We start from the raw sequence: 19948 nt of genomic DNA, 5'->3' as shown, positions 1-19948 counted from the left end.
TTCTTTGCTGTTTAATAATTGCACTGTGGTAACGTACAGCTAAAAGATATACAACAACAAAGTAAAATACTATTAAAACAAAACACTTCAAAAATAAATTGGCGGGAGATTTAAGTTACTTTGTATGCATTTTTGGAAATGAGAATGTTTGAATGCAAGAAACTGTTTATTTTTTGTATTGTTACATCAAATAAAAAATAAAAGATTATGTTGATTTACATTTTCAAACACTTCTATCACAATATATGAAAATATTAAGAAAATCTTGGCTTCAAGTAGCTCTTTTCCCTTTTCATTCCAAATAAAGAATTTGTGTAGTAAGTACATTTGTTTTACTGACAGAGGCAGTTGAAAAAGTATCTGCTTATCATGAAGTCAATTACATTTTGAGTTTCACATTGAAAGAAAAAAATCAAACTTTAAGAATGTCCAGAGACATGTCCTCATAATCCTGGCTCTCTACTGGGTCAATGGTGGCTTGCAGAGCTTTGGAAGAGTCCTTGTGAGCCTCCATGAACTTCTGCAAGTATTTGGAAGTGTACAGCCAGTGATGTTTCAACACGTCCTCAAGCTCAAAGGCCTTTGACTGACGAGCATTCATTTTACGGAAACGCCTGAACAGTTTGTTTGCCGACTCGTTCCCTTCGCTGGCCCAGGCTCCTATGGATCCATCTCTCTCTATGATTTCAGGCACATGGGCCAGGGTCTTGTGCAAATAATTGGTTATCTTTCCATTGTATCTATATTTGAAGGTAGAAGAGAGAAGGTCTGCAAAGCGCTGTGAGTTAAAGCTGAAGCGGCACAGCTGGTCGGGGCACTCCTTGGCAGGGCAGGTGGCACGCCACACGGGCTTCATCTGGACGTAGATACTCATAAGCTCCCTGAGGGCTTCCCTCCGCTCCTCTGAGGGCACCAGCTCACACACCACATCCACAGCCTCCTGGGTCATTAGCCTGCGGGCATAGTTCCCATTCATCCTCATGACCGGTTTGACCTTCAGCTTTTTCCTCAGCTGTTTATCCAGGGCTGCCCTCCAGCTGCGCCGCTCCTCCCGACTGGGGTTGACCTTTTTGTACACCTCCCCGATCTCGTCCTGGAAGATTTTGTAGAACTCTGTGGCATTGCCAATGTCACAGTGTAGCGCATCCAGCGTGGGGTGCATCTCCATGAACGGCTTGGCGGAGACACCTTTGACTCTGTCCCGCAGCTCGTCTACAGACTCGGAAAAGGGGTTGGTTCTCCATATCTCGTAGCGATCCAAGTTCTCTACATGACTGCGGGTGACCGAGTGTAGCACCATGTTCTCAGAGGCCTCTGCCCGGGTGGAGTCACAGAGAGTGCAGACATAGGTGGACCCAGAGGCTTCAAGGCCCTCCATCTCACGCACCATCTTCTCATCGTATCCTGTACCTCTGAAGTGGAATCGGAAGGAGCGAGCTAGTCCACCCAAGGATAGGATGAGCCTGCTCCCCTTCATTGCCTTACGCTCGGCAACTACAGGCCCCAGGACAGCTGTGAGTGTCTCATGGTCTGACTCATCCACAAACATCAGGCAAAGGGGCTTACATGACAGTTCTGAGTTCGGCTTGGGCTCAGTGAAAATGGTAACCTCCTTCTCCTCGTTGTCTGGCTTGACAGAGACAGACATGACAGTAAAAGAAAAACGTACAGCCTTCTCAGGGACAGCTGGTCCCCCGCCATGTTTCTCACTGACATCGCCCATGCCATCACAGGATTCTTTGATCTTGACACTGAAGCCTGAGGTACAAGTACTGTCTTCCATACCAGCCTCTCTGAGCCCTTCCATGATGTCCTCCTCCAGATCCTTTAATGCTGACACCAGAGCCACATCGTAGCGAAAGCGGCGAGTGATGGTGTCAGCTGGGAAGTCATCCACCGAGGAAGTCCATCCAGAGAGCCCGTTAATAATGCCAACATTGCAAGATGTAGACACATTCTTGAGAGCTGGCTGCCATTCAAACTCGAGGAAGCCAGGGAGAAGCTCCTTCTCTGCAGCTCGCAGGGTGTGCAGCGGCTGAAAGATCTGGCGGCCACTGGTGGCTTTGACAGTCCGGTACATCTTGTGATACTGGCTGCAGCTCAGGAAGGTGTTGACCCGAATGGCCAAGCACACAGCAGGATGCAGCCCAAACCCTCTGCCTGTGAAGATAGAAAAGGGAAAAATATAACGTTTCAGAGGGAGACACAAAGAGGCAAAGTAAAATAAATAAATATATATGTGCAAGAGGAACAGATTTAGAATTGTTTAACACCAAACTGTGGAAGCCAATTTATACGGCTTTGAAAAGAACTGGAGTATCTAACATTTCCTCATTTGATATCCCACATTTCGAGTCATTTATAATACAAGACTGAGAAAATCACAAATGTAACAACCAAATGTAAATGTAACATTGTCAAAAGCCTTCGAGCCCATGATTAGAAAATTCAATATTTCCTAATTTCCAAATGTTATAAGGGGACAGAGGGTGAATGAGTAAAGCTGGCAAAAGTGATGTATTGGCTGCAGATGAAAACAGACACCAGCTGGCTTCTATTCCCCAGAGAGAAGGATGATGCTGTCTGTGTAATTTGCAGATACAAGAGCTGCTGATGTTGTTTTGATTCTAACAGCCCCTTCACAAGAGTTGTTATTGTGCATTAAAGGGAGTGTGAGACTCAGAGACTGACGGACAAGCAGGCAGAGAGTGAGAAAGAAAAAAAAGCAGGGAGGGGTTGAGCGTCAAACAGCGTGACGCTTCAATAAAAAGACAATAATGAAATGCTTTTCAATCAAATATCACAGAAAAATGTTTCTCCCTCTTCAAAAGTGAACTTTTATAACTCATTGTTATTTATAAAATGACTGTATTCCTTAGAGATAGGCGGAAATATTATAGAGAAAATACTTTTCATAATTTTCTTTTGTCTGTGTCTTGGCTGCAGAGTTTTTGGGTTCATTAAACAAAAGCCTTATAATAGTCTCTTACCTTGCATTATGGCCTCTAGCTCGTCTGCCTGCCGGTGTTCATTCCCAGACCTCAATGCGAGCAGAAACAGAGTCTGGCACACAGACTTCAGGTCACCACCTTCCTCTTTATCTGCAAATGCCTTCAGCTGGTTCTTCATATCCCTCAGCCGATGCTTCTGGGCCCGACGTGTTAGCGATAGCAGGTGCTGACGGGGTCTTCCCCCTTTATTGGTGAGCAGGTAGCTGTCAAGTTTGGATCTCTGCTGTTTTCCATCCTGTTCATCCAGCTCATGGCTCTGACAATGGGCTTTAAATGAGTCAACCCTTACCTGCTTGCCACAGGGGCAGAGCAGAGGCAGGGAGTATAAGGCTGATAAGAAGGCTTTGGCAGGCGAGGTCAGATCATTGGGGGCACACGTCAAGTTGCAGGCTGGGCAGAGAGGCCCCAGAACGTGGATGTATTTAATAATACAGCTGTGGCAGAACAGGTGCCCACAGGGGGACTGGACTGGATCAGAGAGCAGGTGGTCACACACCAGGCAGGTGAAAGAAAAGAGGAAGTCTACAGGGAGATTCTCAGAGATCAGCTTGGTGTTCAGGTGGTCTTTCTGGCAGTGGGTGATGTTTCTGACCCATTGCTCTCTCTGGATGCGGGGATTCCTCCATGCCCTGAGCACAGGGACATGATGAGGGTCTCCAAATGGTCTCAGAACCCTCTTCTCACCAACAACAATGCTGTCTCCAGTATCCCACCTGGCTCTTTTTGCCAGACTTTGGGCTCTGGGAATGGCTTTTCGCCTCTTCCTCCTAGTCCGCTGGAATGAAGGTTTTCTGGGTGAGCAAAGATGACAGGTGTGAGAGTGAGGTTTCCACTCGGGGACTCTCGTTCTAGAGAAGCTGCAGAAGCCCCCTCCTCGTATGGCGACCACCCAGCAGCGATGGCAGAAGGAAAGAGGGTGGACAGATTCTGTGTCCTCTGTCACATCCACTTTGAAGACTTTGAGAAGTACACCTGGCCAGCTTGTGAACTTACAGCCCATTCTACGAAGGGAACCTTTGCTGACCTCATCCAGATCCCCATGAACATCGTGCACCGGTCCTTTGACTTTTCTCAGGGCCGTTCCGCAAACACGGCACAAGCACCTTTATAGAGGGAAAACAAAGCTGTCAAAACCTTTAAACTAAATGCATGTACAATATGTTTAAATTAAATTAAGTTGAGTTTAATTGAAAGGGACATTTTATTACCTGAGGTGGTTCATGTGGATGTCCATTTCCTGTAGCTTCTTGTCCACCCGCCAGCCAGGGCCCTCTACATTTTCCTTGCTTTTTCCTCCTAGGCATAATTTCATGACACTCCCTGGGCATATGTCATTATCTAACTCTGTATTCAGAGCTGCAGGAGGTGAGATCCCTAACACGGCTCCTTTCTCAGGCTGAGAGTCACTGGGCAGAGGGGCCTTCTCCATTGACTTGAGCCTAAACAGTTTAAACTTCCACTGAGAGTACTTAGAGTGGGGATGGTGGAGCTCAGCCGGCATGGAGGATCTGGGGCCATCTGTCTCCAGACTCTCCTCCATCATGATGAGACTTAGACCTTAGACCCTGGGGAGGAGAAGAGAGCTTAGTTTGATGCATCCCAAATGTATGAAAATTATTCCAGCTGTCCATGGGACACATGGCTGCAGATGCCAGAGAAAAGATTGAAAGGTTCAGATGCTGAGACATCCCCAGAGCCTTCTTAGAGTTGAGCCCATGACACCATCTAACAGCTTTTCTTGATTTGTTTTGAATCCATACACCAAGTACCCTGAAATCCCACTGAACAGAGAGTGGTGAGCCTCTACCTAGAGCACTGTGTGATACCATAAGTGGCATTTAGATATTGTGTAAAATGCATGAGACAAGCATTGGGGGATCGATACAGCACAAAAATCTTCATTTCTCTCATCTCCAATCCCATCGCTCAGGGAGCCATTGTGAATTTTTTTCTTTGACACAGCGAGTTTGCTAAATGGGCAACCTTATCCCTGCAAGGCTGTCAATCATTTATATTAGTCATTTTCTTGGCTGGAGAGAGAATTGGAGCCCCGGGAGCCTCTGACTGGCATTTTAAATGCGGGGGGGGGGGAATTGGAGGAACAGGAAACTTATTTCATAATACATATTTATTGACTAAACAGGAGGGAAAAGAAAATAAGAAACCATCATATTGAAGAAAGATCATAAGAAAAAATATTACAAACACAACATTGTTCAATTTAGGAGTCATATTTCTACAGCCAAATGCTCTTATGATGTGGCACAGGTAAGATCAATGATACTGCTGCACCAACAGCCCTTATTTCATCTCCCCAATACTATATTGGTTTCATTACAAGTTCAGACAATAAAGCAGTCAAAGCAATCTTACCATTGCACAATACTGTGCATAGCCTAGCATCTTCCGTCTATCCATCTTTACGTATTCCTGCTATGTTTTGTCCCTGGAAGGCTTGAAAGTATCTGGCAGTACTCCATCATTTCTTGGCTCTCTGTGTACTTGACATGCTGAACTCTCCTTTGAGACAAACAGCTGAGCCTGTATGCAAGTGTGTCAGCTGGGCTCTTACCTTGTTTTTCAGTCTCAGCTGGCGTCTGCTCCCCTGGGGGTCCTCTCTGCATGGGTGCACAAGGGAAGCCCTGGAGCCAGGCCTGACACACTACAGTACATATACTGTCTACGTTAGAGTCTGCCACAGCATGGAGCATCTGTTACCAGGAGTGACGGCCTCATACAGTGGGATAGATCCTGTGTGGCTCCTTGTGTCTTGTATTTATACCCTTCCTTTGAAAGGATCCCAACAGTCAACTCCTGACACCTGATACAGGCAGCTGAGTTGAGAAAAAACTAAGAAAACAAGGTCAACCCCAAAGCACAAGTGCAAACACATGTATGCACAGAATCCAACAGCCTAACCCAAACAAACAACTTTTTACCACAACACACTAATCCTCAGAAGAGAACACTTCTTTGTCAACTTTATCTCCCCTTTCTCATATCCATCTGCAGGCTCACCTCATCCAGGTGGCCTCTCTCTGAAAGAAAGAGAGTTACTGTTGAACGGGAAAAAGCTTTGACTGAAGTGACACAACAGATGATATAATTGTTTTCTTATCCCACAAGCAAATACAAAGTCTGACAAACCTTGTAATACAAATATTTCTAAAATATTACACTTACAAATTAGGAATCTGACTAAACAATTATGAAATTGTGGTGAATGTAGCTGAGTAGATTACCTCAATTACTTTACTTGAGTACAACGTTTAGATTCTTGTTTGTTTTCATTCCACTTTCTACTTCTACTAGTAGTAGTAGTTTAACAATTTTTCTATTTTAACAGTGTATATCAAATGTGGTATTAGTACTTTTACTTACGTTTAGAATGTGTGTTTTGAGATCTTCAAATCTTAAATGACAACATTATGATGTCTTAAGCAGACACAATGTTTACAAATGGTGCTGACATCAAGACAAAACAATTACAGTGATACGTGTCACATCAGAGACAGAGGTTGCGTGAGTTGTTGACAGGAGAAGTTATTAAGTCTGTACGTGTTGGATAGTGTACGTGGAGGCAGCAGGTATAACGAGACGTGTGTAGTAAGGGTGTGAATTGCGCAATATTTGATAAACGAGAATCACACGAAAACTAAATAATGATTTTTTTTTAAAGAGCTTGAATCAATGAACGAAACATTTCAAGTAATATTAATTGTGGCAAGGATAATGATTCTCATTGTTATGATTGTCATTCTAATTACTGCATTATTGAGACTTTTCCCCCTTGCCACTTCACAACATCTTTCAGTGTTTGCGACTGATGCACCAGCAACTCAGGGGGTGACTGCTGTGAATCAAAATGACTAACGCAGCGATACGAATTAGTCACATTAGGGTGAATACCAATTAGCAGAGTTAGCTGTTAGAGAGTGAAGAGTTGATAAGTGAGTTTTCAAAGCAGAGGTCATACCTGAATTGTTGATGTATAGGTCAAATAAAGTATTGAAATGTATGTTCTTTTTATTCCAAGGCATCTGCATTGCGTGTATATTGTGTTACTCATCTTTTGGTCCACCCCTGTGAGTTTCTATCTGCAGATCTTCTCTCTTCATAACGTCAGCACATTTCATTTATTTCTCTGAATGCTTTCTCTCCGTCATCAGTCTGAATGAGTTCTAATTAGACAGAATCGTCTGATGTAATGTCTCAGTAGGTATGGGGAGTATTTGCCCAAGATCATTCTTGTTTGTAATTATCCAGGGGATTAATCTGGTGTATTCGCCACAGGAGCCTGTTGCTGTTGCGTTGGATTTGCAGGCTAAGTCATTAGATACACAGTCAGTGGGCACCAAACAACAGTTGGGTCTCTTCCACTCTTGTCAGCTTAACATGTGAGCAGGATGAATAGTGGCAGGCTTTGCAGCTTAGATGGTGCATATGGTCAAGTGTGACCTCAGACGGCGGAGGTAGATTTGTTTGCTTCTTTATGACAGGCGTACTTAATCACAAGAAATGCTGAAACGCAAATTCACAGAAAAGTTAGCGGGGTGAAAAGTGCTGTTTTCTTGGCCTGTTCAAATCCATCAGACACAGCTGGGAGATCTGGAGTGCACAATGTTTGATACATTACATATCCAAGAACAAGCAAATGATGGATTGTAGCAAGATGTTCCCAGCCTATTTATAGGGGATATTTAGATTTATGATAGCCAAGTAGCCACATGTTTCCAAGGTAAACGACACACCTAGCTCCGTGGCAGACAGGGACAGAGCTGCAGATGTCTGCCTGACAAACAAGCAGTGACCCCCTGAGACCCTCATCTCTCTGCGCCTACTAATTGACTTGTTATTGATCAAGTCAAAGACAGTCTGATTTATGGGAAAGAGGACTTGTGGAGACAGCCACCTGGCATGGGGCAGAGTGTTATGAATGTGAGGAGCAAACCCTCCGGGAGTAGAGGCTGCAGTTTAGGAGGACATACAGGAGTTTGCAATGCACCAGTGACCTGACACTTTGCACCATGGGAGGGGGTGTTTTTTCTAATATGATGAATCCAAACAACATCCAGTGTGCGTGTGTTTATTAGTGTGTTGCAGGTGTGTGCAGTGGGAGGGATGAGTAGGAATTTGGCAGGGGCAGAACATGTGTTTGGGGGAAGAAGAGAGTGGAGTGAACAATTGTTTGTAAGGGGATGTGTTTCTGTGTTTGTGATTGTGTGCTGGTGTGTAGTTGACACAGAGGACCAAGACTAACCAAATAAAAAGTAGTCCTTCTAATTCATCCTTTAGAAACTTGAGAGTCATTACTTTTGGATCTGTGTGTGTGTAAAACAAAGAGACAGAAAGGTAGAGAAAGGCAACGAGAGGCAAGGTGCGAGAGGTGAAAGACAGAAAAGGGGGATATAGTAGTGATCTTGTGTAAAGGAGTTTTCACAGGATAACAGGCTTAGCTCGGAGTGGAGAACACAAAAGGGCTTAAGGCTGATTGCGGGCTGTGACAAGGAAAGGGGCGAAGAGATCAAGCCTCCCAGGCAGAACTATGTAAGCCAAAGGTCCAAAAAAAGACCCCCTGACAGCTCAAGTCACATGGTAGCTTAAGGAAAAGTGTCGATAGCAGAGATGGACAATGAATGATTTCCACAGCAGCGTCTGTATATTCCTCCCTGGGAATAAAATGTCAGCATCGTCCACATTTGAATAGACTGGCTGAAATTGCTGCATGATATTTTGAAATTTCATGAAGAATGTAGGCAACTTTGTGATTGTGTTACAGGTAAAGAGGGCATCTCGCTCTCATATTTCCACTGGGTATTGTGAAATATATTGAGCATATGGTATGCAAATTTGTAATAGCATTTTCATAGTACGTTCAACAACTATTTCAGCCTTGTCCAGCCAATTCTCAGCGAGTGGCCTCCCCCTGTCCACCCGACCTATCCCTCATCCGGAGACATGATTTGGCAGATTAATACTCAAAGAGGTAGACTTCAATGCAGAGCTATTCATCAACGCTTCCTGCCAGAACGAACCCCTTACCCCACAACTCATATCCCCTCTCATTCATCTCCCATGTCTCACCCTCTAAAAGTCTTGTTTCCCTCGTCTCGCCCCTCTCCTCTCACCCTCACCTCCGGTTTGGTTAATAATCAATTATGTGATTATTCCAATGAAGTGATTAATTACTGGTGCTTCCTCCCTCTGTACCACAGGTTAGTGTGCCTACAATCACACACTGACAGCCGGGGGACAGCTGAGGTGAGTGATGCTGTCTCGGGCCTCGTGTGACCCTGTATGACTCCGCTTCGTTTGTTGTCGGCTCATCCTGACTGATGGAGCTTTAACAGAGAGCAGAGACACACCACAACATCACAGCTTCTGCAAACAACAGCACCCACAAGCCACTGACAGCATGACACTGCACAATCCTCCATGTCCAGCCATCCAAATATACATTTTATTGGATAGTCTAGTCTTTGGTCTGCATTAATTTTCTTTCCAAGTCTTGCATTAAACAGTATCTCTCCCTTAGGCACATTGATCTTCTCTGGTCAGGTGAGTTACACAATAAGCAGAACAACATCAGGGTCAGCAACTATGAGTGTCAACCTTTAAAGAAATCCTGTTATTATAGCAAGATACAGCACATACAGGGCAATAACGTGCAAATATTGCATTGATTGTGCTGGAGTTTAAAGTATGGCCCCCCGAGAGGCGGGATCTGCATCTGAGCAATACAGATGGATGTTGATCCACTCGCACTAAACCAAATGAAATTAAACCCTAAGCTAGATTCAGGAGCACTAGAGTAGAGTGGGGAATCAAGACCAGTGCCTTTAATCAAAATAACAATGCTCTTTAATTCTGTCTTAATTAAATGTAGATGTCCCTGATCGAGGAGCAGTCCCTTTGATGCCAGGGGACCTCCAGTCACATAAACATCCGCTCACTGGATTTGTCTTGTGTTTAACCATGTATTAGTCCTTTTTCCACAAACCGTCTGGTGCAAGTTTACACAGAAGGTTTGTCAGCTTAGGGGTAGTAGCTTGCAAACAATTCCTCAAGATTTCATCCTTGAAGAGAGGATTTCTTTCTTCTTTGTCAAGTTGTTAAACAACTTAATAAGTGGGCTACATCCATACAGTTTTCAGGCTAAATGAGAGTGAATTCGAAGCACTACATTTCACACTATTAGTCTCTTGACTGGTCATTCTTCCTTTTCCACTTCCCCCTCCCTCCCTTATACCCCCTACATCAATGTAATGAGCAAATCATGGCCTCTAGGGAGAGATGTAGAGAGAAAAATCGCTCCCATTATGTGTCAAGGAGTGTGAAAAGAGTATTGCTGTTGTCTGTCAACTCTAACCCCCTAACTGTCTGTGATCTTAACTTCCCACAAAACAAAATTAGCACTTTTCGCTCACTTAGATCTGCTTATTATTTCCATGGCTTTTAAGTCCATTATAGGATATGCCAGGACAGCCGTGCCCTTTTCTCCACTATCTCTGCCAGAGCTCAGACAAGGATACAGCGGCTAGAGTAACATGCAATGATTCAAGGCTGATTTAGAGTGGCTGCTCTTAAACCCGACTTATAGAGTACAGTAATTATAGGAGGTAAAGGAGGGGCAGTGAGGGATGCTGGGTATAAGTGGGGGGCTTGGTGAGGGAGGTTGTTGTCATTTGGCAGCCAGTCCAGTTGGAGAGAGAAATTACTATTGGAGCCAAAACCTGGGTGGTAGACCATTTATCAGCCAGTCATCACAATGATTCACATTATCCAGCGGGGAGCCATTATTTGTAACCCCGCTTTCTCACGGCAACCTGCTGGTAGCGAGGAGGACCATCGCTATGGGGTGTTTTAAGCACTGGATCCAATGTAGGCCTGAAGTAATTGTTTGAAAACAGTAGCTTGGAAAGTCGAAGCTCTTCTCACAATCAGGTTTTGTCTGTGGGTTGGACTACACTGAGAAGGAATTGAGCCGTTGAGCCTAACTGAGGGGCATATGGCGTTTGTTCACTGCAGCAGAACACAGCGACGCCTCAGGAAGGGACTGACAAACATGTGGTCCCTGTAGTTGGAGGGGAGAGTAGCTGGCACTGAATACATAAAGATCACAAATAAATACACCATCCACCTGCTTGGCGAGTGCTTTGGGACTGGGGAGATCCAAAGGCATTGATACAGTTTTGCATTCGCTTGTCTGCCTGTACAACAAGTATAACAGTCTCTGCATAAGCAAGTTCATTCCTTGCTGAATAGGGAATCGGAAAAGGAAGCATGTGATGGCCTTCTCATAATAACAATGATACAAATGTTATTCTTCCATTCACTCCTCCTCACTATTCCTTTCCCAGCCTTGCTGTTTGGCTCCCATGGGAAGCACATAATTCTGATATGCACAGGTTTTCATCCCTTCCCTTTTGGTGAAAGACTTGCAGGAGAGACAGAAACAGGGAGAGGAAGAGAGCTGGGGACTGTTTATTCAGTCAGATGGTCTAACGTGTGTGGAATAGATTTGAGCTAAAAAGGAAGCTGTCTGCACAATGGCAGTTGGCAACATTGAATGTGTGAATGATGCGGAATTCATCATCATACTTTCGTTGACTCATGGACTTTGCTCTATAGCGAACAGTAAATTGAGATTTTGGACACCTAACTCCTTTTCGTTATCAATGACAGGTGTAGTGCTGCATAATAGCAATGACAAATGTATATTTTGTACTTGTTTATTCATGGCATGAGATTAATAAAGCTCGCTTTTCAATGACTTACAACTCTGTGTGGCCTCGGGTGTTTAGGAAAGGCCAAAACATAGGAAAATATACGTTTTAGAATGATATATCTGTACATGTGGACAAGGCCCAGACACACCAGCAGGTAGTGACTGTGTTTAGCTCTGAAAATGGTTTGCATTATTTTGAAATACACCAAATAATAAAATGTTCATTAACTTTTCATAAACAACCATGTAAAAAAATGTATGCCTTGTTTTCACACAACACTATTGAATTTATAATCGTACAGCCAAGATGAGCGAGTAAGTCAGTAAGCGAGTGAGTCAGTCATTCAGTCAGTATTTTTCTCCTAATTTTCACAGATCTCATTATTGCTTTTTGGATTATTCACCCATGCAAAATTATTTTCCTCAGGTGGCTGCAACCACGTCTCCCTGTCTGTCTTTTATACTCTTTTATACTCAGCCTACACTCGCTTCACTTCCTCGTGCCATTCACTGTCATTGTGAAAAGGTGTGAGTGACTCCACTGGTAGAGCAGAGCCCATTATCGTAAATAGGCCAATAAGTAACTTCACACATTGTGTCTCTAAAGCAAGCACACTCTATATGCAAAGCAGAGGCACACTGTTAAAGAAACTGGCGCCAAGTGATTATATTTGTAATTTAATTTCCTTGGTCACACAGAGATAAGAGAATAGAGCGCCTGCAGTTGGCTAGGGATGAATAGAGTGACGAGAATGGGACTACAGCTTCATTGTCTGGACTGAGATGTCCGAGACGACTCCACTTACGAACAAGGGCACCGGAGGGCAGATATGGTACACACACAGGGAGACTGAACTCAAAGACACAAAAATGTAAGTACCAGAGACAGCAGAGAGACTTTGACTATGCAAAAACACCTGCAGTCTCGAAATCAAATGGATGAATGTAAGTGCATGGATAATCAAGAAACTCTTCATTCCCTGAAGCAAGTTCTGTCTCTCTGTTTTTCTGTCTGTCTCCTCGCACTCAGTACTGCTGAGCAAACGTAATCAGCAGTGGGGTCTGGGTGGGATGTCAGTCACAAAGAGTAACGGCTCATTGCAGATTCTACAGGACGAGATGGACCTGGTCCCTGCAAAAAAAGACTACTGAAGGATACAAGGTGTATTCTTCCAACATCCTCTCTGTCTGCCTCCCTTTGTCTGCTTTTTCTGAGATTGTAGAACTGCAGATATCAAATTTCCTGACTTTTCCATTTTCAAAGAGTGTCCACTTAAACTGATGACAATGCAGTGGAGAGCACAATACTGCAGTGGTCACACTCTGATTTAGACTAAATCAGAACATTCAGGGCTATAGAGAGCTGGCGGTGACAGAAAAAAGGTACAAAGTCCATCAAAATCTGACACCACACATTGCCGCCTAGAGCTCAGGGTCAGTGTGAAACTGGTTTGTGACATTTCAAATCCTTTTAGATTTATATTCAGATTCATCATCCTAGAGAAATAGTTGTTTTCACAGCCAATACATGGAAACATATTGATATACCACAACATATAGATATAGGCAGTACAAATAATCGTCATGTATACATTCATTCAATTACCCTATCTCCCAGCAATATCATTGAGGTAGATAGTTCAGGGCTGCTTTTGCAGAAGGTTAAAAACAAATGTTGATGCAAGTTCTTCTCTATTCAAATGTTCCGAATCTTCAACTAGATTGAGGAAAAACGCTGTGTTGGTTTTGAGGTTGATCAGTTTCAATTGATATTCTGAGTGTTAGCAGTGTGAAGGCTTTGAGGTTTTGAGGTGGTGTGTGTGAGGTTGGCAAGTTTGTTTTGGTTGGAGATGTTTATCATGGAGGGTGAACAGAGCAGTAGGGGTTCAACACAACACTAACAAAAGACTTGCTGGTATCATCAATGCATGTCAGCAGTGTGTTGATCAAAACTGAGTTTATTGTCTATGATGATTCAGGGATATTTAAAGCTTCTCCACTGATCATGTCTTATAATGAATGTGGGTGGAGGTCAGTCCAGTGCAGGTTGTGTTTGATATGCTTATTACCAGTTCTCTTTTCTTGTCTACATTTAACTGCAGGTAGATGTCATTGTAATATTGTTGTGGTGTATTGACTGTAAAGGTTTTTATACAGTAGGCTTTAACAGAGTTTCTGTCAATGAGTAGTCAACGTATCAGAATATTTGAAAGATGTGGTGATGGTTAGAGGCTTGTACAGTTATTTGTGCGGATGGTGTAAAGAAAGGGCCCGAGGACACAGCCCTGAGGGGCTCCAGTGTTAGTTCAAAGGTATTGTTTTTTTTTTGTTCACAGTGTTTTGGTTAAAATAAGCTAGATATTATTTTTTTGTTCAGTGTTAACCTAGTTTTTCACTGTGACTGTAGAGTACTAGTACAAAAATGTCATGTGTAGGGTTTGCGTTGAAGAGTGACACCATTAGATTGACCAAGTTATTAACCTGACCAAGTTGGAAATGAAAATGAGTTGGGTCTGTTGCTGGTGAAATTGTGAACCCAGTGGATTACTGTAGGAGTGGAAGGATGTTGATATATAAAGTTTGTTGTTTATCTGGTGGAGTCAGATTGTGTCGAAGCAGAGAAGAAGTTGGCAAAAAGGAGGTGAAGCTGCCTGCAGATTCCAGGTGTTGGAGCTGGAGCAGTTAGTGAAAGAGGCATGCCACAGCACCATCTTTCCCTCGTTTGACCCTGAAGGCAAACTGGTAGGGTTTAGTAAGAGAGGATGGGGGAGAGCTCCATGGCACAGGGTTTAAAAAACAAAAGTGGGGATGCCAAATATTCTCTCTCCCTTTGTTCCCTATTCATTCCTCCAATCATCTTCATCCTTCAATTCTGCATATTTCCTCAGCGTTTTTTTACTTTGAACCAAACAGCATTAACCTGTCAGGAAAGTTACAAATGTTCTGAGTGAATTATGTAAACCACAGGGAAATAAAACTGCAAAAGGCATCAAGTTTTCACTTTATTTCATAATTCATCATGCTCCCACATCGAGCCAAATAAAAATTGACTTATTAAGTAGTCCGGCACATTCTGGCTCAAAATCCTCTGAAATATGCTACAGAATATTAAAGCACACTTTGTCTACCTCACAAATAATAATCAAACACAAACAAACACTTTCCTTTTTTTGGTGATTTCAATACTCGTCAAATGAGAGCAGTGTCTCCCACATTTCACTGGATTTCATTGCAAGAAGCAAAGCAAAAGATGTTACACCAGCACCACCAAAAGGTAAAGCTGAAAACAACAGCTTGCTTTCTTTACCACAAAATAAATGTTACAGCACAACAAAAATGTAATTCAGGATGCTTCACCATTTTAGCAAGCAAATGTATTTACATCTCAATGAAAACTAGCGCACAGGAGCAAAGAGAAGCACATGCATTATACTGGGGGATGGGATAGTGTCAGTGCTGTAATTAGTAGAACATGGCTGTATAATTGGTCTCTAATTGATATGAAGAGCAGTGGTTTATCCCAGGTTGTGTTCGACACATGCTGCTGTCTGCGGGCAGAAATCGCTGGCGGCCTGCCTCAATCTTGGTGCCATCTTCTGATTGATGTCTCTGTAGAAAATGCCCTTCAACAATCAGTAGCTACAATCTCTCTGTGTCTCAGGCCCCCTGTCTATCTGTGCCTAACATCTTCTACCATTCATCTGTCATTTCATCTTTTGTGCCTAAACGTCTCACTATCTTTTTCTTTCTATCTCCACATTGATTCGGCCCGTCTTTCTCTGAAGGCATTCTCAACCTTTGGTCGTTTTTTCTCGGGAAGGTGAAAGAGCAGCGTTTGTGGTGGTGGAAGGGAAAAATTGAGAGTTTGTTTATGACAGACTGGCAGCCATAAAAGACTGCATGCTTTCAAAGGCCAAGACAACACCCTCCAGGGGGGGGGGGGGGGGGGGGGGGGGGGGGGGGGGGGGAAGAATTTAGATGAAAAGGAAATACTTTTCAAAAGTACTTTTATTTCAGAAAGAAAGTGGCATACCTATTCTCTTAATTTAACAAATGAGGTTTAAAGAGGATTCTTTTAGGATTTAGCATTGAATTAAAATAACAGTCACTGCTGAGAGGCACAGCTGGACTAAAGAGGTGAACACACATTGAACTGAATAGGTTTGAAGTTTGGGTGAGGAAGCTCTTTAGAACCATTCTGCTCATGGATCGAGTGCTGATGCAAGACGACCTTCAAGGACATTCCCCTCATTTACACAGCAATTAAGCACTACCCTGTTGGTAAATTGAAAAAGAGACAAAAATCCTCTGTGGATTTAATAACAAACTCATTACCAGGGCCCAACAGGGCGGAACTGCCTTTTAATTAGAGCAACACCTGATTAACGCCCAATTAACAGAGCCAGAGCCACTTAATTCTCCCCCACTTTGGCAGGTGCAGAACATAAACATAAGCCGTCCAGCGTCAGAGTGCTTCCTCTCCTCCAGGAAATGTGTGAGAGAAAAGTAAATAACGACTTTGGAGGCAGTCTGTTGTCGGGTGGTCCACATGCTCTGCAAAGCTTGGAACTATGCTGAAAATGTGCTGGGTAGGTGATTCAAATAGCTGATATATGTAGGACTGGCTGGAAAAACCTTTGCTCCACTACACTTGCAACTCCTTGTAAACAGATGCAGGAACACTGCCAAGCTGTCAACCATCATGCTCAGCCATATGAGCTGATAATACCCGATGACAGACACACGTTAATAAACGTATCCAACTTTTATTCAGCTGTGGAGGACAGCACATGATCAGCATAGTTAAACTAATCCGTGTTGAATGTACAACACAGCATATGACCACTAATAGATAATAAAATAAGGAATCATTAAAGTGATATTTACATTTGTTGTATTAGCAAACACCTTTGTTTTACCTTTTATAAGAAAACAAAAAAAAATCTAATGTTAAACATACGTGTATTTAACATACATCAACAACTTTGCAGCTTATACAGACACATTGAAACACTAGTACTTGAAGAAAAAACAATAGTCCAGGTACAAGCTGGATGTTTTGTGAGTGTTTTGATAACATCAATCTGACACAAAAAAACAAAACAAAGCTGGATCTGATTCTGGCCTGGGGGCACACCTGGACAACAAGCACCACATACACTTTGTAGGACAACAATTGTCATCTTACATTTACCGCCCAGTTAACCAGCCAGTATTGTTGGTCCTTAGTGTGTTTTACTTTTGAGTCAATACTGGAAACAAAGTGGAGAATCACTGCTATGATCAGCTCTTGAGAAAGCTGGAGACTTTCAGGAATCCAACTTAATTCCTCTGGCAAACACTTGAACTCCCAACACAGTTAATCAATATTCAGTCTGGTTGTATAGATCAATAATAATAATGATTCCCAAACAGGCCTCTCAGCTTGATGCCAGGGCTCGATCAGGCGAGTCACGAGTGTGAATTGCTGGTTCCTCATTGAGTCTGTGTTAGTAATGTGTAACATACACATTATCAATCATTTCCTCTGTCATGTCCTAATTTCTGCACCCCACTCAAGGCTATTAGGAGCCATGTTGCTTATGCAGTTTCCAGGGTAATAACCGTCGCTGAAAGAACGTTTAGCGGCCTTAAGTTGAGAGGAAATCCGCCAGGACTCCACACATTTCTCTAAGTCTGGCAGGATGTCAGGCACAACAGCTTGCTCAGCTATAAACACTATCATCTCCACGACCAACAGCAGGACCCAACCTAAGGCCCCTAGCCAATAGGAGGAGCCGAGGCTGGAGAAGTCCTGGCGGATTTCTTCCCTGTGCTGATAGGTGAAAAAGGACCAGCTGAGGAGGAAGAAGAAACCTATAGAAAGAGGAGAAAAACGAGTTAAATCAAGTATCATTGCGGGGAAAAGAAAAAAGTCATCAAGGTCAATTATTACGTGCCTGGAGCTTTAGAAAAGAGTTTGTATGATAATGAACTGCAATTCCAGGGAAAGTTAAAAGTGTCTTTAAAACGCTGCTGCCCTGCAGGGTATGTAAATGAGGAGTACATGAAAGAATTTCTGGAGAGGTGGGTTTGACATGAACTACACAACCCAAAAGGCTATTTGGAGGTTAAATGGAAATGGGGATATGTTTTACTGCTTTACTAGGAACACATAGGTATTACAACTAATTATAAGTAGAAAAACATGGTGTGTGGCTCAGGTTTCAAATGTTCTGAGCAGTGTCATGGTGTTACCTGTAGAGGCCATGGTGAACAGCAGCAGGGTGGTGGGGTACAGGGCCTGTCCTGCCATGAGGAGAGAGCGAGTGTTGGAGTAGGAGCGCACCGTCTCAGATGTCCAGCAGAGGGCAAACACCAGACACAGAGCCCCCGTGCTTACAGCCATCAGGAAGGAGAGCACTCCAAATACTCTCTCTGCCTCCAGGGCTGTAGGACAAATGCACAGTTCAAAATGAGAAAGGTAATGATTGATCATAACTTTAATTTGCCATAATTACAATAGGTTTCTACTATGAATAGGCAGAATGTTGAAACATGTTGTAAAAGGGAAACAGCTCTCTGCATAAAAGTGAAACCAATAGGGTAAAAACAAGAGTTCATGTACTTTTAGGTAGTTTTCATGACTGCAACATTCATTCTGAAATTCTGATTTGCACAATAAAAAAAAAGAAGGAAGACATTTTACTTGACCAGCAGATTGTTTCACTTAGATGTTCTGTTACAAGGGGCATCCCCTAATCACATCTTTCATAGTTTATTTACTGACATTATTAAACCCACCATATGGCCTATGACTAATCAAATAGTAACAAGAATCATTTAATCTACTACTCCAAAGCCCTGCTGGTTTTGTGATTGATGATTTGCAAGTTGTTGATTTGGTCTCTTATCTCAATTATACTCTACTACATATATTTATATAATATTTACTTTTTTTTTTTTCTAGTGGCTAAACAGATATTTACCATTTAACCCTGAAACTTGAAAAATCCATGTACATTTGTTCTTGTGCTTGTAAAGTGAGGGGGGTTGACTTTGACCACATTATATTCAATCAAAAAGTGGGTTTGCTTAGTAACAATGTCAATGGAATACAAACTAACAAGGGATACTATTTATTATAGTTATAGTTCTGATGGTATCCTAGCTGAACAAGATTTCAGCACATTTGCCTCCAACCAAGACTTGAGAAACTTGTGGAATTCACCGCTCTACAGGAGCGAGCTCTAACATGTTTACAGCTACTGAGAAGTTCCTCTGCAACCCATGATTTCTCAAATGATCTGTATGTTGATCCTCTCGGGATACAGAGGTGTAGAGAAAAAGGTACACTGAGGATCAGTGCCTTTCCAAAACAGACAAGTATATTCCCTTATTAATCATGCTGCAATGCTACTGTATGTCAGTCACACTGGACTTAACCATGAGTGACATATTTGGACAGATGACAAATTACATTTCTTGACTAGAGTAAATGCCAAACATGTAAATGCTTGATGCTCACCGCTGAAGTCATTGCCACCTATATGATTTGTCTGGTCACTTTTAGTGTTATTCCACTCTGTCCAGAGTCCCCTCTCCTTCAGCCAGAACGGTGTCCAGACTGCGTAGCTCACACACAGGCAACCTGCCAACCCCACACTGGACTGAGAGAACCTGAAGCGACTTGTGGAGTCCCCCAGCTCCAGAAACTTCATATTTTCCCTGAAACAGACAAGACAGGAGGAAATTAAGATGTTATTATTACATTGAAGTTGAGCAACCTCCTTATTCAGTTGATGTAACTCAGCTTTAATAATGTCAATTGTAAGTGAAGCACCGTCTTACCTTTGTTGCTGTCGAAAACAGAAAGGTGTCAGGAACAAAACTGTGCAGTATACCTGTGTACATGTAAAACACTTCAGGAACTAGTTACAGGATGGTTACTGCTGTAAAAATACTGTACAAACAGAACACCCTACTTGTAGTGCTCAGGACCACAAGCCTTAACTCGCAAATCAAACCGTGCAGTGTTTACTCCGCCTCTGCTGCAATGGAAACTCCCCCAGACAGCGTCTGAATTCCCCCCGAACTCTCCACTGCGACCCACCAGCTCACACTGTACAGAAAGTGAAAGCACCAACAACTGCTATTCTATATTTGAGGAAGCAGAAGTTTGTGTATAGCTATTAGCTAACATAAAAAAGATATATATAAATAAATAAAT

General features: G+C 42.9%; 2 protein-coding genes across 3 annotated transcripts; both read right to left on the bottom strand.

The window, feature by feature from the left end:
- Window positions 1-268: 268 nt before the first annotated feature.
- On the bottom strand, window positions 269-5664 carry rag1 (recombination activating 1). 2 transcript variants are annotated; one of them, XM_034141645.1, is made up of 4 exons: window positions 5584-5664; window positions 4220-4576; window positions 2991-4114; window positions 269-2160 (listed from the first exon to the last, which is right to left on the bottom strand). In XM_034141645.1, exons 2-4 carry the CDS (start codon window positions 4552-4554, stop codon window positions 413-415), a joined length of 3207 nt encoding a protein of 1068 aa, XP_033997536.1. In that variant the 5' UTR covers window positions 4555-4576; window positions 5584-5664; the 3' UTR covers window positions 269-412. The 2 variants fall into 2 exon arrangements, with proteins under 2 accessions (XP_033997536.1, XP_033997537.1); XM_034141646.1 differs by lacking the exon at window positions 5584-5664 and adding an exon at window positions 5385-5455.
- A 10825-nt stretch (window positions 5665-16489) lies between these two features.
- On the bottom strand, window positions 16490-19835 carry si:ch211-256a21.4. Its single transcript, XM_034141677.1, has 5 exons — window positions 19746-19835; window positions 19570-19622; window positions 19247-19446; window positions 17977-18168; window positions 16490-17595 (listed from the first exon to the last, which is right to left on the bottom strand). Exons 3-5 carry the CDS (start codon window positions 19437-19439, stop codon window positions 17270-17272), a joined length of 711 nt encoding a protein of 236 aa, XP_033997568.1. The 5' UTR covers window positions 19440-19446; window positions 19570-19622; window positions 19746-19835; the 3' UTR covers window positions 16490-17269.
- Between the last annotated feature and the right edge of the window lie 113 nt (window positions 19836-19948).

Source organism: Trematomus bernacchii, unplaced genomic scaffold (genome assembly GCF_902827165.1).
Source record: "Trematomus bernacchii unplaced genomic scaffold, fTreBer1.1, whole genome shotgun sequence".
Taxonomy (NCBI): Eukaryota; Metazoa; Chordata; class Actinopteri; order Perciformes; family Nototheniidae; genus Trematomus; species Trematomus bernacchii.
Note: the sequence above shows the minus strand (reverse complement) of the source record. Positions and strands in the feature narration are given on the sequence as shown.

What these genes read in the sequence shown, in the direction of transcription:
- rag1 (XM_034141645.1), bottom strand. Translation starts at nt 4,554, where the DNA reads ATGATGGAGGAGAGTCTGGAGACAGATGGCCCCAGATCCTCCATGCCG. An exon ending in ATCCACATGAACCACCTCAG is followed by an intron (nt 4,115 to 4,219) that starts GTAATAAAATGT and finishes CCCTCTATAAAG; the next exon opens with GTGCTTGTGCCGTGTTTGCG. An exon ending in GCTAGAGGCCATAATGCAAG is followed by an intron (nt 2,161 to 2,990) that starts GTAAGAGACTAT and finishes CTATCTTCACAG; the next exon opens with GCAGAGGGTTTGGGCTGCAT.
- si:ch211-256a21.4 (XM_034141677.1), bottom strand. Translation starts at nt 19,439, where the DNA reads ATGAAGTTTCTGGAGCTGGGGGACTCCACAAGTCGCTTCAGGTTCTCT. An exon ending in AGGTGGCAATGACTTCAGCG is followed by an intron (nt 18,169 to 19,246) that starts GTGAGCATCAAG and finishes TTTGTCCTACAG; the next exon opens with CCCTGGAGGCAGAGAGAGTA. An exon ending in GTTCACCATGGCCTCTACAG is followed by an intron (nt 17,596 to 17,976) that starts GTAACACCATGA and finishes CTCTTTCTATAG; the next exon opens with GTTTCTTCTTCCTCCTCAGC.